The sequence below is a fragment of the Onychomys torridus genome, chromosome 6 (genome assembly GCF_903995425.1).
Source record: "Onychomys torridus chromosome 6, mOncTor1.1, whole genome shotgun sequence".
NCBI classification, from domain to species: Eukaryota; Metazoa; Chordata; class Mammalia; order Rodentia; family Cricetidae; genus Onychomys; species Onychomys torridus.
Genome location: NC_050448.1, coordinates 96,709,436 through 96,735,532, shown reverse-complemented (window position 1 = coordinate 96,735,532; position 26,097 = coordinate 96,709,436). Strand labels below are relative to the sequence as shown.

The 26,097-nt window shown below is 45.8% G+C and overlaps 1 protein-coding gene across 3 annotated transcripts in view; it reads right to left on the bottom strand.

Annotated features, from left to right (window-relative positions):
* Positions 1–9,099: 9,099 nt before the first annotated feature.
* Alg14 (ALG14 UDP-N-acetylglucosaminyltransferase subunit) overlaps positions 9,100–26,097 on the bottom strand; it is a 72,557-nt gene continuing 55,559 nt past the window's right edge. For 2 of the 3 annotated variants that reach the window (XM_036189287.1, XM_036189288.1), the window contains exon 4: positions 9,100–9,649. In XM_036189287.1, coding sequence (XP_036045180.1) covers positions 9,419–9,649 — 231 coding nt within the window. In that variant the 3' untranslated portion in view covers positions 9,100–9,418. The remainder of the gene's footprint in view (positions 9,650–26,097) is intronic. The other variant, XM_036189289.1, reaches the window with a different exon arrangement.

Here is a 26,097-nt window from a genome sequence, read left to right as displayed (position 1 = left end):
TTAATCATTCTCTACCTATCGGGACAGTCTCTCACTGAACCCAGTGCTCACTAGTCTAGCTAACCAACCAGCTTTGGGGATCCCTTCTCCATTTCTTGACTGCTGGGATTGCAGGATACCACACCATCTTTTTTTTTTTTTTTTTTTTTTTTTGAGACAGGGTTTCTCTGTGTAGCTTTGCACCTTTCCTGGAACTCACTCTATAGCCCAGGCAGGTCTTGAACTCACAGAGATCTGCCTGCCTCTGCCTCCTGAGCACTGGGGTTAAAGGCGTACGCTGCCACCACCACTGGGCGTACACCTTAAGAGCATGCCGGGGTTCTCAACTCCTGTCCTTGAGCTTGCATTACAAGTGATTCCACAGAACCATCCATCTCCCTAGTCCTGAAGTTTGGCCACCCATCAGCAGGTCCACCCATAGCTATATATCCCCAGAGAATTGCAACTGTATTTCATGAAAAGGCTTGTACACAAACATTCATAGCATCATTGTTATGGTAATAACTCCAAACCCAGAAATAACCCAAATGTCCATCAACTATTAAATGGATAAACAAAATGTCTCAGGTAGAACCACACAATAGAATATCATTGAATTGATAAAAGCAATGAAATGCGGCTATGGAGATAATCAAGTCTGCTTGCCATGTAAGCATGAGGACCAGAGGTCAGACTCCCAGCACCTATGTGATAAATCAGGCATGGCAGGATGTTCTTGTAATGCAGCTCAGGGTTGGGGGCAGCAGAGAGAGGCTGATCCACAGAGCTCACTGACGAGCCAGTGGAGCTGAATCACTGAGCTCCAAAGTCAGTGAAAAACCCTGTCTCCAAAAATAAGGTGAAGGGTGACCAAGACAGACGTCGTACTTCAATATCTGTATGCACATGCTCACACGAATGTATATACACCCTGCACAACACCACAACACACACACACACACACACACACACACACACACATACACACACACACACACACACACACACACGATGAAACTTGAAAATACTGTACCAACTGAAAGAAGCTCATTACAAAAGACAAATAGCAGATGATCCCCTTCACATAAAATGACCCACAGACAGAAACTGGACTAGCAGCATCCAGGGACAGTACAAGACAAATATGTGGTGTCTTCTGGGAATGATGAAAAATGGTCCTGAATTCATAGTGATGGCATACAACTGCGAATGTACTCAAACCCACTGAATCGCATCTGGGTGGACTTTATGGTGTGCGAATTATCTCTCAGTGAAAACCACTATGGCATGAAACAACTGGCTCCTGCATCCTGATAAAGTGACGTCATTTATCACTCCGCATAGCCTCCTCTGTCCCCCTGAGCCAGTGTGCCTGAGGGGAACTATGGTTTCCTTGCTTTTTTCGAGACAGGGTCTCACTAATGTAGCTCTGGCTGACCTGGAACTCACTGTGTAGACCATAGTGAGTTCTGGCTGGCCTCAAACTCACAGAGCTCTCCTGCCTCTGCTTCCCAAGTGCTGTGATTAAATGCATGGGCCACACCTGGCTTTATGGTTTTCAAGTCGGGCTTCTGCACCCCACTTTCTCCCTTCCCTCTGAACTGTCGTTTTGTGAATCTCAAGTCCTTAGCTACTAAGAGACAGCTGAGGAAGTGACATTCGGACTCCAAGTCCTGACATGCTCGCTCTCGGGAAGGAGGAACCCAGTCACACTGCGGAGGAATGCAGGCACGTGGATGGGCAGTCTGTGTGTAGACGATGGTTGAGAGGTCTTAGTACACACGTGAGTCATAGTGCTCCAGGCCTTGGCTCTCCCAAGCGAGCCTGGCCACTCCTAACCCTTTTAGCCCTTCTCTCACGGAAGCTTAGACACCGTCAAGCAGAGAGCCCCTCTCCTTTCTAAACCCTGTGAAGTGCTGGCCCACAGTCTGCGGGCTTCCTCAGTGATGGTTGTTTTCCACTACTAATTTGTGAGGTAAATGGATGTAAAGCAATAGGTAATTAGGCCTGCAAGAGGCACTCAGAACATCTGCCTAATGTGTGCAAGGCCAAGGTTCCAAGCCCGGTGCTACAAATAAAATTAAAACGCTAATTGGAAAAATAACTATCCAAAGAAGCCAGTTTTCTCCCAAGTTTGGTTACTTTGGCTTACTATTAAAAAGGGAAACAATTTCTTGCCCTCAAGGCAAAAGGAAGATGCATTTCTACACCGGGCTAGGAACGTTTTCTTCTCCTCTGCTCACGTGGGCCTCCTGTCACAGTGAAACAGAAACCAGTGGATACTTGGAAATCTTTTAACCATATGCAGATGAATAAGCAAACAGCCGGACTCGAGTCCTAATCTTTTTTCCTTTCCTGTAGAGCTGAGATTTTTTTTCCACTCTAATAAACTTGAGCCTTTGAAACAGAAGTCATGTGTCTCTTACATGACGATTAGCAGCAAGAATGTGGAAAACGAGATAGCCGGGAAGTGTGAAGCCTTAATTAATACCCAAGCCATTTGCCTGAAAGCAAGAACAATGTTTCTGGCAGGGAAGTACGAAATCGCTTTTCTGTCTCACTTGGAATCCTCAACACAACCCCCTGCCCCTGCCTTAGTCTTCTAAAATATTAATTTCATGTTTAAAGACTATATAAAGAGAACTTGAAAAAAAAAAGTTTCCAGCCTGGCTCCCCTGATTGAAACACAGTCATCCTCTATGATATCGAGGAGGGCCTCCCTCCCCATTTCTGGGGCCCCATGTGGCTGCCAACCCTCGGAATGTAGGAGCTCAAACTGTGGCTAGAATAAAACTGAAGAAAAGCCAAGCAACAGCAGGAGGGGAGAAGAGTCTGGAATGGCAGGCTCTTGTCCCTTCTCAAAAAGAAGAGGGAGGAAGCTCCATTCTTCACAGAGAAGGGAAGAAAAACAAGCCGTCAATGGAAATACCACATTCAGAGTTGGCAGGGAGACGGCAAGGAATCGAAAGAGGCCTAAACCCTTCCCCGTCCAGTTCCAGCCTAGTAGGCAAATTACAAGAAGTTCACGTCTCAAGCTGATCTTCCCAGATTTATCTGGACCTGAAAGCATGTAGAACATGGGAAAGGGACTGTACCATGGTCCACCGGCAACCCAAGCATAAAGCTGAGCCTAAAAAAGCCAGATGGAGAGCGAGCCTAAAATGCTCTCCTCAAGATCTCACCAAAACCCAAATCTACGAGTGAAATGGTGAAAGTTCGGGATCCCAGGCCTGTCGTCAGTGTGGGGAAGGAAAGGGAGAGTTAGAGGAAACGGGACTAGCCATGCCCCATCTAGGCAGTGAGTACGCACATGGGGGCTGCTACAGAAAAAGAACGTCATTTCTCTCACTTTCATACTACGTGTGAACATTTCCACAATTACAGGTTCTAAAAGCAGAGAGAGAGAAATAAGTACTTGCTGCTCTTGCAGAGGATCCAGCTTCAATACCCAGCACCCTCATGGGGACTCATCACTGCCTACCTGTACCTCCAGCTCCAGGAGATCCCAGGCCCCTGGTTTTGAGTACACCAGGCATGTACGTGTGCACATATATCTGTGCAGTTACACATTCATTCACATAAAAGTTTAAAAATAAATAAATCATTAAACCAGTTTAGTTCTAAGAGTAGGGCTGACAAGATGGGTCAAGTGCTTATACAAGCAACAAAAAATAAATAAATCTTCAAGAAAAAAAAAAAAGAACTTGGATGATGAGGTAGGAGTTGGTGGTTGAGGTGAAAGATTGTATATTGTGTGCTTTTTCCATGACTGGTAAAACACCACGACCAAGGCAAGAAGAAAGGGATTATTTTGGGTATACGGTTCCAAGAGGGCGAAGAGTCTGTTCCCATCACAGCAGGGAAATGTGGCAGTGGGCAGGGCAGGGCAGCTGGAGTAACAGCTGAGAACTCACGTCTCAAACCACAAGCAGAGAGAACTAACTGAAAATAGCATGGGTCATCTGTAACCTCAAAGCCCACCCTCCGTGACATGCTTCCTCCTAAAGCCATACCTCCTAATCCTCAAACAGCCACCAACTGTGACCAAATGTTCAAATGCTTGGGACTTACAGGGGAAATCTCATTCACACCAAAACAGGTAATAATGACAAAGATAATGATAACGACAATGATGAAGAAGATGATGATGATGATCAACTCCTGGGTCTGCGTACTTGGCCTGTGTGAGTGGAATGTGCGTCTCCACTTTCCTGGTTACTGGCGATCTTATTATTGCATTGTAGTTTCCAGATCTACCATATATGATGACATCATTGCTGTTAATGGAATATGTCCTTGTATGGTAAATTCTGACAAATGAATCTCACACATAGAATCTCACTGGGGTCATTGACAATTCTAAAGGTGTAATACATGAGATCAAAAAGCTCCAGGGCCTCTGGTCTGGATGAACTTATCACCAAAGCAGGTCTGCGTCAAGTCTAGATATATATGAACTTATATGTTTAATTAATGTCAATATTTTGTCCAGATCTATGGTTCAAGTATTACTAAGTGAGAAACAAGGAGACTGAATTAGAATGTTAGACAGTCCTGAAGCCAAACAAACACTCTGGATGAAGTCATTCATCTGCTCCTTCCACGGGTGTTCGTGAGCACATGGCCCAGCCACACTCAAAAGGCAGCAAACTCTGTGGTCACCTTCTTGCAGATGGCTGTGTCAGAGTTCTTTGGAGATGCAATCCAAACTAGGCTCTTGGAGACAAGGAAGACTGTGGAGGTGAAATTTAAGCTTGGCAGAGAAGGATAGGTATTTCAGGTATGGCCTTTCAAATCTCACCTAAAATGTCTTTTTTGAGACTTCTCTTGATAGTTCTTTCAAGAGACGCGAGGACATGGCCCACTCCTTCATGGCACCCTGTTTATTTCCTCCTTAGTACTGTGTGAAGGGAAGTCTGGGATTGGGAATGTAGCCACACAGCCCTGGATTCAAACCTTGGCACTTCAGTGGGGGAAGGGAAAAAAGGTGTCTGGCAGATGCTAGAGAAGGTTGGGTCAAATCCAAGCTCTGTTACGTTTAGTAAGTTATTTAGTCTCTGTGCTTCAATTCCTTAATAACATGTATCAAACAAATCAGCAATTTATGCTGAGTTGCATTTAAGTTGTGGCCATGGGGGATGGGGAGATAGCTGGGCGGTAGAGCACTTACCTAGTGCTTGGGGGCGGGGGCAGGGGTGGAGGCTGTGGGAGCGAAAGGAAGGGCAGACTGAAGGTAGGTACTATGTCAACGGCAGAATCCACAGGTGGATTTAGCCAATGAGAGGAACAGTAAAGGGAATACCAAAGAGAGACAAGGCAGGAAGGGTTAGGGGGAGTTCTGGTGGCACTAATCTTTCTGTTTTTTCCTTGGCATTGTGCTTGAACTCAAGACTTTAACATACTAGGCAAGTTCTACCATCATGATGCGATCCTTAACACTTAAGAGAGGTTCCCACGGGCGATCGAAGGTGCTTAGTGTTGCAAAGCCATTAAGCTCCTTTGAGTTGGGGCTAGGGAGGTGACCCAGTGCTGAAGTGCCTGTGTGCAAGTCTGAGAACCTGAACTCAGATTCCCCAGAAGACACAAACACAGCCTGCCATGATGGTGTGTGCCTGTATCCCAGTGCCGGAAGTGGAGGCCAGAAGCCAGGGGCTCACTGGCCTAGCTGAATGGGGAGAGCTTCAAGCTCAGCGAAAGGCCCTGTCTTGAAAGAAAAAGGTAGAGACCCCACTGAGGAAGAAACCCAATGTTAGCCTCTGGTCTCCACCCACACCTATTTGCATGGGGATTCACTATCCCCACCCCCACCCTCCCTCCCTACCCCATCCTCCCCACCTCTGCCTCCACTATCCCTCCTTTTAGTAGACAGGGCTTTATATAAAAGAAATGAATTGATTCAACCTAAGACACAGTACAGAAAGCGGACAGGCTTCCCAATTTTAACTCACTGTGTTACTTCAGAAGGTAAAGTAATATATTTAAGTTGCTTTTGTAAAAGGAAGCTTGGTCCTTTGTAGCAAGGACCTCTTGCTATTCAATTTAAAGTCCTACAATGTTCTTGTTGTTGACATGGATCACAGTGCCCTCTGTTCCAGGCGTGAGCTTCCTGCCATGACTTCTGGGCATCCTTTTTGAAACAGACCTTCTGACCTGGAAGGCTGCTGAGACCTTTCGGGATAGTTGAACAGTAGATAAAAATCTACAGGGAAGTGGGTGTGGGCAGGATGTGTGGGTTCCCTGCCTCTCATCGGAAGGCCGGTTCAGTTCATTCGGCATAAATGGTGTCTTATACTGAAAAGGTTCATTCTGGAGTGTTCCAAGAGAAACACAAAAGAACAAGCTACCTATTGATCTTCATTTCAAGTTGAAACTAGAACATTCTTTCTCAAAGGTATAAAAAGGCACAGCAAGGAAACTGTCCCTTACTGTAAGATCAAAGCAGCCTGCTTAGTGCGACCTGGATCTGTAAGAGTGACATACAGCAGGACGTGCACTTGTTTACCGCATAATCTAGAACTTACCCTGGCTCTGAGTGTGCCCAGCAGACCAAACTGGGGAAATACTTCTCGGCTTCTAGTGATACACCACACAGACTTTTTCTCCAACACTACAGGCTACTCACTAAGTAGGCACTGCAAACATCTGGGACATGCATTTCCAGAGGGAAAACAAAACAGGACACCTTTTGTATACTTCTCCCTGGTCTGAGACCTTTTGCCGTAGGATTATCTGTGGGCTGAGGGAAGCTGCTGTACAGTACTGATAGGCATCAATGGGACCAAATACAGCTACTTTACCAAAGGCCACTCAGGAACAAAGTACATGGGAAGAAGGATTCTAATATGAATCGAATACACACACTTCTGCCACCCAAGAGTCTTTTGTTCTCGCTAGCAAAATAGAAGGTCACTTCATCTCCGACCCTGGGTAAGCTACGGTACTCTGCTGCCCGATATTCAGGTCAAGAGGTCAGTGTAGACAGCCAATGCCTGACATTCAAGAACTAAACTCAAAGCAAGTAAGCCAGGGTTGGCTGTCTGCCCGAAGGCCACTGAGGGTAGACAGTAAGTACGTCTGAGATGTCTTCCACCAAGTGGGTCTCTAGCCCCGACTCAAAGAAAGCATACTGGTGACAGATGTGCCTACACTGTCCAGCTCAGGGATGGATCTGCCAGAATAGGAAGGCCCACATTTAGCCTTATACTGGTAACAGATGTGCCTACACTGTCCGGCTCAGGGATGGATCTGCCAAAAGAATAGGAAGGCCCACATTTAGCCTTAGCATTGCATCTGTCAGTCCTGGGGACTGAACTCAGGGACCCACCTATGCCAGGCAAGCACTTACTCCATCATGAAGATACGTCTTCTTGTTTTGGAAAAGGACTCAGCTACGTTCTTCAGGCCGGCCTTGAATTTACTCTGTAGTCAGGGTAGACCTGGGTAGACCTGCCTCAGCTTCCCAAATAGCTTCAAGGACAGGCTTGCACCAGCAGGTCTGGCCAACCTGACATCGCATCAGCTTGGATGGTTATGCCTCTTTGTAATCCAACCTGGTGTCTTTTGCAATCCGTTTCCAGTCACTGATTCTCCTGTATGTGGTGTGCGAGTGTTTGTATGGAGGGCAGGGGACAACCCATAAAGACAATTCTCTTCTTCTACCTTGTGGGTCTTGGGGACTGGACTTAAGTTGTAGGCTTCGTGGCAGGCAGTTTACCTGCTCAGCCATCTCGCTGGCCCAGTCCCCATTTCTTTACTAGACTTATATCATATTGATACAACAGAATATTTAAGATAAAAAAACCCATAAATTCAAGTACTATATGTGAATGTCGTGTGTGTGTGTGTGTGTGTGTGTGTGTGTGTGTGTGTGTCTTTGCTAAGGGAGCTTACTTGTAGGAGACAAACATTCCTAGCCATTGAGAACTTTCTGTCACAGACATGGTTCTGTTAGGGGCACAGTCTCAAGCAGCACCAGCTACATAATTTGTGGGGTCTAAAGTGTGAGTTCCTGTTACAAATTAGATGTTTGAGAGTGGAGCTGAGAGGCCAAGTCCTCATGCTTGGTTTAATCTAAGCGCCAGACAATGGCGGCAGCAGCAACAATAACAACACATAATAATACAACACGGGGGGAAAGAAAAATTAAAGGTTGGAAGCAGAGGCCGCATACTCATGAAACTGGTCCACTCTCAAGTGGGCCTACCTAGGTTCGGATCTGGCTTTGTCAGTTCCTAGTCATGTGATCCTGGACGAGTCATCTATAAAGCAGGAACAGTAAGAGCCTCTACCTCATTGAGTCCTTCCAGGTTGAAATTAGGTACTATCTGAACAGTGTTTAAAATACCTGGCTCACAGCAAGCACTACATAAATGTTTATAAATACTCCCTCTACCAGGAGGCCTAAGCATCGCAAAACGCTGGAGACAATTTCAGCCATCACATTGGAAATACATTTAATTTTTTTTTTTTTTTTAACGTTGGAAAACTTAGATTCCCAATCAACAGATCATGCTTTCATTACGACAACACTGGCCACTTCTTAATTTATTTTAAGCAAACAGATTGTAAAATACTGTCTGGACACAGGCCAGCGACACAGAAAGTTAGACTGAAGACTAAAGAAAGACATTTGTTTATGGCCAGGGTCTGGAAGCCTGTGGAGCATAAACTGTCATGAAACCAGTTTAACAAACTGCTTCCTTTAGGCTGTGATAGCTCACTGGGGACATCACTGTTTCCACAGAAGGATTAAAGCCTGACATGTCGGAACAAAACCAAAGGAACACCTTGTTCTCTCTCTCCCCGCTCTCCCTCCCTCTCTCTCACTTCCCTGTGCCCAGCTCCTTATGTAGTCCAGGCTGGCCTCAAATGTGCTAGGTAGCCAAGGATACCCATGAACTCTTGATCCCCTCCCCCCCACCTCGAGTGTGCAATCACACACTAGAACAGCAACACCTACCCCCAAGCCCGGCTTGTCCTGTTCTTTTCTTTTTATAATGTAGAATCCTGTTTTATTTAAAGCCGTAAAACAGGAAATGTTACTAAACATACAAACTCTATATTTAGGTCGAGAAAAACAAAACAAAAAAAGCTCATGGCTATAGGAGTCAAAAGAAAATCTGCCAGCAATGTTCTACTCTTTTATTTGGAAAAATACTTAGTGCACAGACATAGCATAGTACTCTGTGTTGATGTCTGTCTTTCTTCACTGAGTTACTTCACACTTTAAATTCTTCACCACTGATAACTCTTGGGGCTTCTGGAAAACTTTACAATAAAGATAGCTATTATAGGGGCTGGGGATTTAGCTCAGTGGTAGAGTGCTTGCCTAGCAAGCGCAAGGCCCTGGGTTCGATCCTCAGCTCCAGAAAAAAGGACAGCTAGTATAGTAAATATTATTGGTAATTACGGAATTCTCAAGACTCTTAAGTTACATTTGTCAAACAATTCGCCCAAGGTACACAGACTTGGGGTATTTCTCCTTAAGAGTCGGCCACTGAACAATGAAGAAATCAGAGAGGTGCCTAAGAATCTTCCCAGACAGGGATAAAGTTTCCACACGGCAGATGCTCTCGACGTAGACAATGATCACTTTCTTGATTCCAAGTATCCCAAGGAGCAGGGCAGACACACAGATGGGCACACATGTTCCTGGTCCATTACACAGCACCTTAAAAAAAAAAAAAAAAAGACCAAATCAAAATACAGAATACTGTCTTCAGTGGACCATTCTGAATTAAAAAAAACACCCTAATCTTGGGGACAGGGGGATTTATTAATCTGTTTTAAGTCTTTCTTGCTAAGAATACAGATGTGACAGTGTGTACTGAAGGCAAGGAACTCAGAAGCCATGTGCAGCTTTGATGTCTTGGCTTTCCTGCTTTCCAGCTGTGTGACTTGGGGCAATCCACTTGACATCATCATCTTCTCTCTGTCTGTCTGTCTCCCTTCCTCCCACCATCTCGTGTATGTGTGTGTGTGTGTGTGTGTGTGTGTGTGTGTGAGAGAGAGAGAGAGAGAGAGAGAGAGAGAGAGAGAGAGAGAGAGAGAGATGCTGACTCATTCATGTACATGTAGAGGCCAGAGGTTAACATTGGGAGTCTCCTTTTATTGTTCTCCACTTTATTTATTTTTTTGAGACACGGTCTCTCACTGAATCTGGGGCTCGCCAATTTGGTTAAGTGGCTGGCTAGCCCCGAAGTCCCACATCTGTCTCTCTCCACCCACCCACCCATGCAGGGCTACAGACTCCTGTGGCTTTTATGTAGGGCTGGGGGTCCAGGCTCAGATGCTCCTGCTGTACAGCAGGCACTTTACCTGCCAAGCCATCTCGCCAGCACCACCAGTCACTTAACTTCCAAACTCTAACACAGTGGCCAGCTATTTCTCAGTACTCACTGGACAGAGTATTTCACTCTTTCCAGAGCCTTATGAATCTTCAGTGTCCCATAATACAGAGAAAACAGGAAAAAAAAATCTAACTATGATCCATTCAGTTTTCTTTCTTCTACTGACGGGTTTTTAATGTAGAAGAAAATGCTTTCAATGACTATGATGTAGTATCTCTTGGGGCTCCCACCCCACAAAAAGGATGGACATTCAAAAGAGGGCTGTCACATGAATGAAACTTTTTTTTTTTTTTACTTCCCTCAAGAGAACTGAATCTGGGCTTGTAACACAGAAGAGCCCTAGTATTTCTGGAGTTTTGCTAATATCTACAGAAAGCCATCAATTTTAAACAAATTCAACAAATGAAATAACAATTCCAATCACAGAACAACTGCAAAGAATTGTTATTGGTCTTTGAAGAAATGAGAGGAATCTTATTTCATGGACTTATTAGTAAGATGATTTATTACTATTCGAGAGGAAAAAATGTTTTCTACAGTATCTTCCTCATATGCCCATATTGGCTGAATTAATAAAACCCAATAAATCATTTGACTTCCCAATGAAACAGGAGGCTTGTAGTTGTCTACACATGCCTATTAGCATCATGCACAATGTCACATGATCCTTCCAAAACCAAATCCACAAAACACCAGACTCTTCCAATGGGATGGTCTTCAGATACAGGGTTGAATGTCCTTGCACAGCAGGACTCTCACCCGGATGGACAGCCTGCCTCCGGGCGAACAGGGCTAAGGTCGCAAGGGTCATCCTGCCTAGCTCCATCCTTCCTGCCAGCATGGCCACCTAGACACTATTCACAGGGTTCTCTCTGCCCAGTCTCAGGAGGGATCGATCTTTTTTTGTAGTTTTCTGATGTGTTTTCCTATAATTTAAATGGTTTCTGTCTTTCATGGAGAACTTTTCATTTAGGATGTCTCTAGGGTTAGCAGTGAGCAGCGGAGCCAGAGTCCAGCCTTCATCTCCATTAGATCAACAGACGCCCCCAAAGCAGCACAGCACAAACACAGCCCGAGGTGGGGTAGAAGAGGTCCCCAGGCTGCAGGGGACCCAAGACTGGGCAAGAGCAGTGGTTCTCACCTCCACGGTTAGCAACTCACTATGGCCACCGACCACACCAAATCCTTCACACACACAATGCTTTAATTATTACTCACAGCAGTCATTTGAGAGAGGCTATGCTCTCTTTTCCTGTAGATACGAAGGCAACGTGCTTGATCAAGGTTCAGGAGGTAGAGCGGTTATATGGCTCCAGGCTACAGTTTCCTTCAGTTATCCTCCCAGCTTACACATGGGGACACCAGGCTAAGGGACCCGTCAGGCCCACAACTCCAGTCTGCCTCGACTGTGGTGGACACCTACAAACTTACTCTGGGTCCTTTCCAGGCTTTAGAGTGCCCCCTCCCAGTTGTGGGGCTGGCCCTCCCTGCGCATCACAGGATGGTCAGCAGCATCCTTGGTCTCTGTCCACAAGACTTGTGTAGTCAAGACAACCAAGAAGGCCTTCAAGCTCTCCCACAGCTTCCCAGTGACAACCACTATAAAGTGCTTCTTTAAAACAGCACAGAACAAAACTAAAGGTACAGCTTCTTGGAACTTGAGTGACACAAAACATTTTAATAAGTCGTTTAAAAAGAAACATACTTTTCCATGTGTGTTGACTTCAACATCGAGCTGGCTCTATACAAGTGATTAATACGTACATGACTGGGTCCTGGGGAGAGATGCCTACAGTCTACCATGGGTGGGAGTGAGAGGCTGGTACAAGTGAAGATCAGAGGTATTTTGTTTGTTTCTTGCCATTCTTCTGTATCTCTACACTCTGAGGCACCTTATATAAAAGGCATAGGTAAAGCAAAACTACAAAATCATAAATCAACACGTCAGAGGGAAGCACAATATAGGCCAAGGATAAAGTCATTGACACAGTGTGTGCAAGGCCCTGGCTTTGACCTCTACCCTGGGGGTAAGGGAGGTAAAGGGAGAATTGGGGAGGGAGGGAAGGAAAACTAATCTCAAGGAAAACCACTTTTAATTAAGCACATATTTTAATTCTGAGTTGCAGCAGCCTAGTTTGTTTTTTTTTAATGTGGATTATGATTTTATTATTCTAAGAAGCATACCACAGAGATTTACTCCAAGCATTGGGGAAAAAGAAGCCTTGTGTTAAACACCTTTAATGTAATGACTGAAAACACAAATTCTCACTGCCCTGGCCTCACCATCACCTGGTCTCTTCTTCACCATCCCGTAAGCTCTGAGTACTGGCACGGCTTACTTCAAAGGCACTCTATCTATGTCTGCAACAGAACAAAGCTGCCAACAAGGGAAAGAGGAGGCATGTACAAGTGGGGAAGGAAAGACAGCGACTACTTCACGCTCAGCCTATGTCGAGTCAAAGGCTCCCTTCTGGTGACTGGCCACTTGGAACTTGACTGTATGTACCTAACCATAGATTTACACTTAGGCGGCTGCTAGCACAATGGCTGTTCTTTTAAACAATTTACTTTGATATACTTCCTCCCTTCCCCCAAGTCCTCCCAGATACGCTCCACCTCTCTACCCCACCCAAATTTATGTTCTTTCTCTCTCCCTGAAAAACAAACAAAAAATGAAAATGCAAGAAATAAGTCCCCAACACACACACACACACACACACACACACACACACACACACACACACACACAATCAAAACAAACAGGCAAAAGACCAAAAAAAACAAAAAAACAAACAAAAAAAAAACGCTCGAACAATGCAAAAAGTCTACAAAAACACCATTGAGGGTTGTATGTTGGCCAACAGCCAACATCTGTTTACCTTTTTCTCAGGAGAACCAGTATATCCTTTGCTCTTAAGTGTCTGAATGACTCTATATCCAGCTAGAAGGAAGGTACATATAAATCCTGTCTGACCAGAGCACTGGATTCTTCTGCCAAATGCCACTGGTTCAGCCAAGAGCACATAAGACAGCGGGACCTCTGATGGGCCTGCTGAGGGCTGAGTGTCTTTTTTTCTTTTCTTTCTTTTTTGAGACAGGGTGTTATACAGTCCTGACTGGCGGGCCTGGAACTTATTATATAGCCTAGGGTAGCTTCAAACTTGTGGGTTCTCCTCCTGCTCTGTACTGAGATTACAGGTGAGGTTCACTGTGCCTGGGTGGAGCAGTGCTTTTCCTACTGGAAGCCAGATGTGTGTGGATTTGGGACTTTTGATGTCTAGCTTGCTATCATGTGGGGAACTTCAGAATAAAGCCACTGCAAAGGCAAGCAGAGTTGAGCGATGAAGACAGGCCAGGTTCCCTTTGAGTACCAGGTTTAAGATCCATGAATCCAGCTGTGCCTGAAGGAAACCAGATCTTCCCCTTGACTTGCCAGGTATGTGAGGGGACACATTCTATCTGTGCTAAAGCTAGTCTGAATCAAAATTTCTGCGACTGGCAATTAAAAAGCATACTAACTGATATAATCCTTTATTTTGTCTAATTCTCTAACGAGCCTATTGGCAGTATCAACCAGTAGGTGTTCCATGTGTATCTGTTGGATGAACTGCCAAATCACTAAATACACTGTGAAAGCAGGAAGTCTGATAGATACACTAACGGTAATGTATGCCGTAGATCTAGAGGCCAGGCCACTCTTTATACAGGGTCTTGAGGGGGATGCACCAGGCAACTCTACATACAGGGTCATGACGGGGATGCACCAGGCCACTCTACATACGGTGTCAGGAGTGGGATGCATCAGGCCACTCTACATACGGTGTCAGGAGTGGGATGCACCAGGCCACTCTTCATACGGTGTCATGAGGGAGATGCACCAGGCCACTCTACATATGGTCATGAGGGAGATGCACCAGGCCACTCTATATATGGTGTCATGGGGGGATGCACCAGGCCACTCTACATATGGTCATGATGGAGATGCACCAGGCCACTCTACATATGGTCATGAGGGAGATGCACCAGGCCACTCTACATATGGTGTCATGGGGGGATGCACCAGGCCACTCTTCATTCGGTGTCATGAGGGGGATGCCCCAGCCAAGGACCAAGAACAGTCATAACAGGTTTGCTGTTCTGCACATTTGGGTCACACAGGTTTGGTCCCACTGGCTGAAACGTAATACCCACATGTATGAAAAGACATGCTTAACTTCATCAGCTTGAAGTTAACTCTCAGCTCAGCAGGAATCTCCTCTCAACCCTGAACTCAGAGTCGAGACATCTGGGGTGTTGTGTTGGTTCTAGGTCACTGACGTGCAGTTTAGGTTCATCTAGGACAGGGCATGTGAAGGTGAGACTGGAAGTTATGCCAAGGCTACATTCTGTGTGTGTGTGTCTGTGTGTGTGTGTGTGTGTGTGTGTGTCTATCCTTTGGGAATTTCACATCATGCACTCTAATTCTGCTCACCTCCTGGTCCCCTCACCCTTGCAGTGCCCCCACAAAAGAAAATTTAAACAAAACAAAACAAAGCAAGCAAACCAAAACAAGAACAAAACAAAACAAAAATGAAAAACAAATGAACAAAAACCACCTCTTTGTTCCTCCTTCTTTCCCGCCTCTCCAACACCTCTTCATTTGTCCTGGTAGCGTTGGGAGTCATGTGTCACACAATCTACCCTTTTGTCCAATCAGCTTTACTAGCAAATGTTCATTGCAGGAGTCACTGGTCTGACTCAAGGCCTCTGGTTTCTAGTACACCATCCTCACTGATGCTCACCGGAACTCCTCCGGGATATTCGTGGCCATCAGAGTCATGCAGATCCTGCTGTTACAGTTTCACAGGAGGCCAGGTGTGGTGGTGCATTCCTTTACTCTCAGTTCTTGGGAGGCAGAGGCAGGCATATCATATTCCTGTGAGTTCATGGCCAGCCTGGTCTACATAGCAAATTCCAGGACAGCCAGGGCTGCATAAGGAGACCCTGCCCCAGTACATAATACATACATACAATTTTAGCTTGTTTCTAAAATCTGATTCTGGTAGCAGCTGACTCCTTTTCTCATAGCACAGGAGACACCCCTTTCTAGGTTGCCTTTGCAGTAGATACATGGGCCAGATGTCTGCCTCCATCCAACCAGGAGCCATGGGTACACAGGAGCAGGGCTGGAGGGGAATCTGGTCTAGTGGCACAGGTGTCACTGGCAGGGCCCAGCACCCAGTGTCAGCGGGACCAGCCGTAGCATGGCTCTGCTTGCTCAGCTCCGACTTCATCCCTCTGTTTCCTGAGGCTATTTCATTAGATCCCCGACAGTTCTAGAGTTCTCAATAGTACTTCCCTAGCTTCTTTTATCCAGTCCATCAGGATGGATGGAAAACGCTAACTGGCTGAGAGGAACCAGGGCTAGGAGACCAGCAAATGCAGTCAAAGTGCCAGAGGACAGACAGTCCAACAGCTGCGATTTCCTCAGGCAGGGCGGAAGCACTGGCCCACTGCACAGGAAGGTGAAGGGCGACACACCAGTGAGACCTCGCTCGAAAAGGAGATGTGCAAGTGTCCCAGGTGTACAGAGAAAATAAACAAAATGGCCTTCCACAGGAGATGAGGAGGGTCAAAGCAGCCACGGGGACTCGTCAGAGAACCGAAACAGATGCATCTGAGACAGTCCGGGAGAAGAAAAAGATGTCACTGCAGGGCGGAGGGATGGGGTGAAGCCTGGGGAAGGGCAGTGCTGAGTAGGCACCATCAGTTGTGTGGACAGCAGGCAGAGAAGGGATGTGTTTGCGGATGAGATGATGCACGCGCTTGGCTAAGGTGTATTTCTTCTCTTTTACATGTTGTCATCTGAGTGGTAACGGGCAGAAACATCTAAACGGCAGGACCAATGTGGAATAACCGAGTCAATCCTCAACACCTGAATCAGTTTATAAACCTCAAGGTCTCTTCCAGGTCTGCTGCTAACTGACTGTCCATCGTCACTGTGAGCACTGAACTCTGCGTGTCCGTGCGTAACTAATCTCACCACGTTTCTGCACTGACATCTGTAGCTCCAATGCAGTCCATCCCAACTGCTTTTAGTTTTGTTTTGGAATTCATATTTGTTGGTTGCTACCACACTGACTTTAGAAATGGCATTGAACAGGCTGAAGAGAAAGGAACCAGTGCTTTAAAGTCAAAGCCAACCTGATGGTCTAAGTCTGTTTCCCCTCAGTCACTTTTCTAACTCTTTTTACCCAGACATAACATCCATGGTTCTTTTAAACCACGTCAAAAGGCAAGCAAGTCACAGGCTCTATGTAAGCTGCTGTACCAATGCCTTTTTTAAAAAAAGATTTATTTATGTATTATGTATACAGTGTTCTGCCTCCATGTATGCCTGCAAGCCAGAAGAGGGCGCCAGATTTCATTACGGATGGTTGTGAGCCACCATGTGGGTGCTGGGAATTGAACTCAGGACCTCTGGAAGAGCAGTCAGTGCTCTTAACCACTGAGCCATCTCTCCAGCCCCACCAATGCCTTAAGAGTCCATGGCCCAGCAGCAGCTGGATCTGGGTTGATGTTCATGGCTCCTGTTGCCACCAGGGGCTGAGCAGATGCCTGGAGTCTGGACAGCCTCCTGCGACCATGTTGGTGTCGGAGGGCCTTGCTTCTGCTGGGGCCATACCAATCTGGAAAGCCTGTGCTGCCATCAGGGCCATGGTGATGCCCGGGCTCAAGCTGCTGCTGAGGGCTTGTCTAGGTCTGTGTTCCTGCTGTAGCTGGGATCTGTGATGATGCCCATGGCCCATGTTACCACAGGGGATAATAGGAACCATGCATGTTGAAATCCAAGGGCCATGCTGAGTCAGCCCCGTCCCTCACTGGCCCTTCCCTTGCTGGACACTGCGACAAGAGAGCTGCGTCCAATGGCATGGGCCTTGGAGAGATGGCTCTGCCCCTTGCCTGAAGGGAACTGTCCCAGTGGCTCAGACGGATCAGCTCAGCTACCACCCAGACCTACATCCTGGGCCTTGGGTTGGCCCACCCTAACATCTACCCCGCCTATGACCTGCTGGAGTATGAAGGAAATGGTCCTGGGTAGCGATAACCACAGGACCTCCATGACTTGGGGCAATAGCAGGATATGCAGAGGAGTTTTGGTGAGGGTTCAGTGATGATGGTGTAACAGAGGCCTTGAGCCAGACCAATAACTCATCGCAGTGAACATTTTTTCATGTGTAGCTGATTGGACAAAGGAGTATACTGCACGATACACTGCAGCTCCCAATGCCACTAGGATGGATGGGGAGGAGTTGGAAAGACAAGAGGAATGAGATGGTTTTTTTGTTGTTTGTTTTGAATTAATTTTGGGGGGTGTCTGATGCAGGGGTGAGGGGTGGATCTGGAGGGACTGGGAGGTGAGCGGGATTGAGGTGAAATTTCCCAAGAATCAATAAAGAATTATGTTTAAAAAAAGAACACCAGCTCCTTGGTTAGTTACTTGCATTTGTGGGCAATTCAAAAGCACTGTTGACAATTTAACCGAGTTACTGGAAAGGACAGGAAACTTCAGGCCTGTGAGATCTTGTCCTGTTGTTAAGTTCCCGACTGACAAACCGTCACTGGTTACTCCTACTCAGAGGGAATTCCCGACTGATGAGTGTTCACACAGTCCATCAAGGGGCTGACTGACAGCCATAAAAAAGGAGGGGTCCTCTCACTTGTGGTAGCATGGATGGAACTGGAAGGTGTAGGTTAAATGAAATAAACCAGGTAGAAAAGACAGTCCTGCATGCTCTCAGCCATGTGTGAAAGCTAAGAGAGTTGATGGCGTGGAAGCTGAGAAGTCTTGAGGTCACTAGAGACAGGGGTGGGGGGTGAGGGGGAGCAGGCGTAGAGTGGGTAACTTGGAACAAAACACAGTTCATGGGGGGAAGGTATTTCTGCTGTAAAACAGCACAAAAGGAAAACTGCACGTGGTAGCCATTATATATTTCAAAATAACTACAGGAGAGTTTGATGCATCGTTTTCCAGCACATGAAAATTATAATATGTGATCATTATACATTGTATAACAAGTTACAATATTATACCATGTAAATTAAATGGATGAGTAAAAACATCATCCATTTAATTGTTTTAAGAAGACATTAAATAATACAGTACTTATGGGCTACGGCTTGGCAATCATGCTATCCTGGATTGGCTGCAGAATGGCACTGTGACCTGGGATACTATTCCATGTCTCAATTCCCCATTTACAGATTCACCCATTCAAAAAATATTTTATTAAGCAAAGGCAACATGGCATGTTCTGTTCTGGCATTCAAGATGAATGAAAGTCCTGTTTTCACAAAGGTTACATTCCAGGAGGTAGACAAGAAATAAAAAGATATACATATGGGACTAGAGAGATCAGTGCATGATGATAACACCCACCAGACCTAAGGCTACACTGTTTAGACATTTCATACTTGTTGAAGGCCATTTCTCCTCTAAGTACAAAGTAAGTAAAGGAGCTGGGAGGTCGTCAGTGCCCAGACTGTCAGCTTTGAATTTCCTGAAACTGCTAAGCCAAGTACATGAAGAAAATAAAGACTTAAAAGATACAGACAAACCCAGCCACACCATCACCAGCGATGAACACTGCTTCTGGGCCTCCTGACTGCTTCTGCTATCAGCTGAGGAAACAGAATCTTGGAGTTTTCCTGTTCTCTGCACAAATGGACCAAAGGGCCAACCTCCTGCCTTCTCAGCCTTTTTAGTTTCCCTGTATTTTCAATCCACTGAAACGTTTTCAACAAGTTCTTAAGAGCCTAGGGGCCCAGTGTTTGCCTTAAGGTAGGACTTTCTGATGCACAGCTAGCCAGAGTTGCTGGTAGCAATATTGAGCACCCATTCTTTGCTAGGCAGAGCCTAATATAATTATGTGTTTTAATGTAATTATGCATCTTGCTTAATTATAGTAGTTCTTTTTTACCTGTGGGATATGCTCTATCCTTAGCAGTTGCTTCATGCCATAAATACCAAACCCTATATATATATTATGTCTTTATATGTATACATATATATCCATGAAAAAGCTAAATTTGTAAACAAGGCATAATATGGGATTACCAATAACTAATAATAAAATAGAAAAACTATAAAAATATACTGCAGATTTGAGCAACCACAACATATGATTTTTTTCCTTTCTTTAAATCAAGAACTCTTACCATCCCACTTACAGGAAGCACTTTATGGCTTTCCTTTGGCATATTTGAAATTGCAAATATTACTACTTTTGAGCTTTGGGGTCATTCCTGAATAAAATAAGGGTTACTTAAACATAGACACAGTGATCCTATAACCGTCACTGTGATAACAAAGAATGCTTCTAAGTGACTAATGGATGGGTAGTATACTTTGAGTGGGAATGCTGGACAAGGGAAAGATTCACGTGCCGGGAAGGATGCAGAAGAAAAGGACAGGCTTTCACGACAGAAATTTAAACCTTATAAATTATATACTTTTAGAGTCTTCCATTTAATATTTTCAGAGTGCAGCTTACCATGAATAACTGAAATTGCATTTGTGAAACCGTGGATGAAGGGGGCTAGTGTACCTTATTTATATTTTACAATGGAGGCCAAGAATAGTGGAGCACACCTTAATCCCAGCACTCAGTGGGGAGGCAGAGGCAGGCAGAACTCTGAGTTCCAGGCTAGCCTAGTCTACAAAGCAAGTTCCAGGACAACCAGAGCTGTTACACAGAGAAACCTTGTCTCAAAACTCTGTTTTCCTGTTTTTAATAAAAGCCACAAAGACAGAGAAATTCATGGCTATGTGCACAATCACACAGCTTACAAGTGAGTGAGCTAGGACTCACACTCAAGACACAAAGGCCAAGTCTGGGTTTGTCTCTCCCTCGCCCGGCACACCTTAGGCCTGTCAAATCAAATCTCACATTAGCCAGAAGTAGGATGAAGGGAAGGAAGTGCCAGGCAGAGCGTCATGGAAAGTTTACAGGTGAAAACCTGGAGATTGTTAGGAAAGTATTAGAGTTTGAACAGGGAACTCAGTGGTGGGCTGGAGCATGCTAGTGGAGTAAGGCAGACCCGTGGACTGGCTACTTCTGTACAGTTGTAACAAACTACATAAACAACTCAAAGGGGGGATTTCTTTTCCTCATGGCTCCAGAGGGTCCACTCCATCACGGCAGGGAAGAAATGCCAAGCAGAGTAAAGGGGACAGACGACAGGGTAGAGCATCAAAAGGCCCCAAAGGACATTCCTCAGGGACCTACTTCCTTTAACGACGGCTGTACCTCTGCTTTCCAGTAATTCCCAATAAAGCCACCATATTATTACCTGTTGAAGTGTTAATCCATTATAATTAATTCATTATAATTCATTATAGCAGAGTCCTCATTCTTTTTGTTTTGTTTTGTTTGAGACAAGGATTCTCTGTATAGCCCTGGCTGTCCTGGAACTTGCTCTGTAGCCCAGGCTGGCCTCGAACTCAGAGATCCGCCTGCCTCTGCCTCCTGAGTGCTGGGATTAAAGGCGTGCTCTACCACCACCTGGCTTAGAGTCCTCATTCTGAATGGTCTCTGGAGACACTCTCACAAACAAATATTGAGGTGTGCACTGTCTCCCAAATATTTCCCAATCCAAGCAAGCTGACGGTCAAGATCAAACATGATAAGCAGAGTCAGGCCTTTCTGCAGAGGAAATAGTAAAGGGTTAACACTTTTAAAACAGAAACGGGAATAACCTTTCTAAACAAGAACTGGCTTGAATTCAAAGTAATTATACAACTCCTGGCTCCTGTTGAGGCCTTCTCCTAAGCAGGTAAGTGAGAGCTTCTGAGGACATTTCCATAATTTTTGACTGAATTCCTATGCATTAAATTTCTGTCTTGCTGGACTGAAAATCAGCCTGCAGTTTTCCTTAAATATTTCATGTGCAAACTAATTTTGTATTTTAAAGAAAGTGTAAGAGCTTTTATAGAATATCTGACTGCTTAATTCTAAGACAAAAGGATACAGAAAAACACTGATGGACCGGACCGCCCCCCCCCCCCCCCCGTGTGTGTATGTGTGTATGTGTGTGTGTGTGTGTGTGTGTGTGTGTGTTTGGGGGGATGGGTGTGGGGGAGGGAGGGAGGGAGGGAGGGAGGGAGAGAGAGAGAGAGAGAGAGAGAGAGAGAGAGAGAGAGAGAAAGAGAGAGAATGAATATGAAGTAGAGTTGGAGACCAAAGAACAGACAAAATGGAATTTGACCAACTGAGCTTCACCAAACAGCTGTGCTCTGGTATTAAACAACATGGTTCTCTAGAGCAAAGTTTAGACTTCACACCTTGAATGGCTACAATTCTCTGAAGAACATGTGCTCTACTCTCTGTGTGTTCAGGGTATCAAAAGTGGTTTCTTCTTGAAGTTGCCCGTGTATTTTCCAGCATCCAAGCAATGCTGCCCAGTAGCTCAGCAGTGTCTCCAGAGTTGCTAATGACTTCAAGTTTATCTGAATGATGCTGGTTGCCTGGCTGCATGAATGACCCCCTCCTTCTGCAGACTCAAAGCGGGAGCATTAGCAGGATTGGAGGAACTCATCAGTCCATCTCTGCAGCACTCAGAGTTTCTCATCCACTGAAACTACTGAGTGGAAAAGCAATTCTACTCCAGTGGTTCTGAGCTCTCCAAACCATAGCCCTCGAGGGACTCTTATTTCAAATGTAGGGTCTTTCTAAATTGGAATTCCTGAGTTTAAGGCCAGGGATATTCACTTTCAGCTACTCTCCAATGATTTGGCGTACATCAGCACCTGGAATTTCTCCTTGATTAGACATGACACTGAAGGCTGGCAGTCTTCAGGTATGGCACTGAAACCCATATCACTCTTTTTTTTTTTTTTTTTTTGGAGCTGAGGATTGAACCCAGGGCCTTGCACTAAATCCCCAACCCCCCATATCACTCTTAAAAGCAGGTCTGTGTGTGCCAAAGGGAAAGTAGCAAGAGAAGGTATGGTGGTAAATTAGTTACTTTTCCATTGCTGTGGTAAGACACCATGACCGAGGCAACTTACCCAGAGGGATAGAGTGCATCATGGCAGGGATTCGTGGCAGCAGGTGGCAGATATGGTAGTAGGAACAGCTGAGAGTTTACATCTTGAATCACAGATGGGAAGCAGGGAGAGCTAACTCAAAATGACACAAGTCCATAAGGTCAAAACTTGCCCCCAAGGACATACTTCCTTTCAAAAAGCCATACCTCCTAAGCCTTCCCAAACAGTGCCACCAACTGGGAACCAAGCATTCATGCACATTCATGACACTATGAGGGACATTGTGGTGGTTGAGTAGAAATGCCCCCCAGATCTCCAAGTTGGTGGCACATGCCTTTAATCCTGGCACTCGGGAGGCAGAGGCAGGTGGATCTCTGTGAGTTCGAGGCCAGCCTGGGCCACAGAGCAAGCTCCAGGAAAGGCGCAAAGCTACACAGAGTAACCCTGTCTCGAAAAACAAAAGAAACTAACTAAACTAAACTAAACTAAAACAAAACAAAACAAAATGAAATGGCCCCCATGGACTCATGTGTTTGAATGCTTTGTCCATGGAGAGCAGTGCTATTAGGAGGTGTGGCCTGCTGGAATAGGTGTGGCCTTGTTGGAGGAAGTGTGTCACTAAGAGTTGGGATTTGAGGTCTCAGAACCTCAAGCCAGTTCTCTGTCTGTTGCCTGTGGATCCAGATGCAGAACTCTCAGCTCCTTCTCCAGCACCATGTCTGCCTGAATGCCACCATGCTTCTCACCGTGATGATAGTGGACTAAACCTTTGAGACTGTAAGCTAGCTGCAATTAAACGTTTTCCTTTATAAGAATTACCCTGGTCATGGTAAAACCCTAACTAAACCACCACAGATGGACACTGGAGAGCCATAAGCCATCCCCCCTCTTCCCGCTCAACACCACCGTAGGGGCAAACAGTCTGGCTGAACAACCCTAGAGACTCAGTAGCAGAGATGTTCGGCCAGAAACCCCTCCCTCTGTCCATTAGATTCAGTGCCTCTTACACCACAAGTACTCCTGGGGGAGACAGTTAGCTTAAGGCCTCAAAGTTTGCACCATAGTTACCCCAAATACTTCTTAAAAGCTGACGGCATTCAGAGGACACGGACAGACAGGATGTAAAGGTGGCGTTATAAGATGACATATCCCGGGTTTACCCAAGCTTGCCTTAGTCTCCAGCGTTCTATCCTATTCCTTCTAGGAGCACGTGGCGGGTGGTTTGCTGGCCATGTTTGGCATTATAGCCTCACTGAGGCCGGGTGCTCAGTCTATCAGCAGAACAGAGTGAGGTTCCTGTCAGAACAGACATTTAAAGACAGGGGCAGCAGGTTTTAAATTAATCCAACAAGTAATTTGGAAAAGAACTTGCCTGACTTTAAAAAGAAATTCCCAGCCACTGTAAGAATTCTATACCTCTAGAGCTCCTAACTCAAATATGTAGTTCCCTGTTTCTGGAAACACGTTTCTGCCCGGTAGGTATCTGACATGCAAGGGAAGGAAGGGCTGGGAACACTTTAGGGCCGCCTGCTTGGTGCCCGGCTCGGTCACGTCTCACCCGTGTGACGTGGGGCCGTTACTTTTCCTCGGCTCGTTTCCTCATATTTAAAATGAAGAGTCAAGCAGAGTCTCTCCTGTTGGGTCACAGTGAAGATGAGCGAGGAAAAGCCTGACAGTCTTCCATCGCTGCAGCTACCGGAAGACTGGCCCGTGAGCTCAGGGAAGAGAAGGCCTGTGGCATAGGCACAGCTGCTGTTCTTTCCAGCTCTACAGTGCCTCTTTGACTGAATTGTCTTCCCCTCCCTCCAAGCCAGCGAGGGTACTGCTACACCACAGACCAGGCACCTTCTGCTGGGCAGTGAGTTCTCAGGTTCTCTTTAAGCAGTTTGTAAGGGGAAAAAAAAAAGAGGTAGAAATAATAATAAAAAATGAACGCCTATTTTTGTGTGGTTCAGCTAAGAGAGGCAACAATTACACCATGCTACTTATTGGTAGGATTTCTCAGGGTAAGACTTAAAAGTCCACAACGAGATTTAGACAGTGCATTAGGGTGTGAAATGGAACGATCTTATCCAGGATTAAGTCACACTTCCTGAGGAGTGTGGCAGAGCGTTTCCAGGGAGAGTAGATGCCATGCAGTTTTCAATGTGCTTGCCCATGGCTCACAACTGCACCTCCACTGCGTCTAACCCCATTCAGCCTCTAACCCCATTCAGCCGTCCCTGCCGGCCCACCATGGTGTGAGGTTTTGAAACTGAGAGCTGGGTCTGGAAACAGAAACAGGCTCCCTCTGGGTACAGGAAGCGAAGGCAGTGGGAAGGCATGAAAGGGAACAGAAGCAAGGCACTCACATGTGCAGCAGACGCACACTTTAAATTCAACATTAACTATAAGCCAGGGTGTTCAAAATCCATGTTGTAACTCGAACTACCACCAGCCCGTCACTTTCGGTTGTCCTGCCTCTATGTCTTTATTGTGGGATTTATGCAGGAGTAGAGGGTCAGCGTGGCTGAATGACCACCATCTGGATGCTGCAGCCTTGGGCCACCTGGGTTTGTATCTTGTCTCTGCTACCCAGCCATCAGACTTGGGCTAAGTTAAATTTCTTTCTATGCCCAGCTTTCTTATTTACAAAATAGGGGTAAGAATAGGTAAGCAGGTCACTAACTCCCAGAATTGTTGTGACTTCTACATGAATTAAAATGTGTATACCATCACAGTGGTATCTGGCAGTTTCTTGGTGCTAGGGGCTTGGGATGATGAGTCAGCCTTCAGGGAACTCAACCTAGAAATGTGGTATGTATTCAATCCCTAGTATATGCTTCTTTGCCCAAAACAGGCCACCAGTGTTTCAAGAGGACCTGCAGAGAGATTGCTCAATTGCTTTGTAGGTGCTGGCCAGTTTCACATCACAAGGCCTCAGCAAAAGCAAAGGCTTTGGACAGTGGGCACTTCCCGACTGTGAACAGAAAGCTTCTAGAACAAGCCATTAGTTACACAGTCCGTGCCCCATTCCTGACACTCTCTCAAAGCTTTGAAATGGGGGCCGAGGAGATGGCTTAGTTGAAGTGCCTGCCTCACATGCACGAGGACCCGGGTTTGTACCCCCAGGACCCACAGAAACAGCGAGGTGCAGCAGCTGGGGAAGGGAGGCGGAGGTCAGAGGACCCCTGGAAGCCCACAGGCCAGGCCTATGTGGCACATGGCCAGTCTAATACAGAAATCCCTCAGACGCCAGACAGGAAGAGTTTAGGAGGAGCGGACGGTACTCATCGTTTAAGCTCGTAGAGAGGGAGGAAGGAAAGAGGGATGGTACTGGCTGTTCTAAGCCACAAAATGGACTCCTTTCTCCGCCCTGCAAGAAACAGCACCCGCTGCTATCCTTTCCTTGATCACTGCTTTTAGACTGCTCTTTCAGAATCTGAAACTTCTCATAACATCCTATAAAAACAAACCACAGGACAGCCCATTCCAGAGACTGAATTCCCTCCATCCCAGGCAGCTTTTAAAGCAAAAGAAGGCAGTTAAACCAAAACAAATAAAATACACATAAGTTCACAGAATAAAAAATGTCTGGCTTAGCATCCCATGAGGTATGTGGAATGAGACTTCATGCACTTTATTTGAATATTTAGATGTAATTATGCAGGAGACAGGAGAGCGTGTTATATGCTGGTATTCTGGAAAGCACGCGGCCCCCAAGTATCTGCAATACGGACAGGGCTTGTTCTCATTACGTCC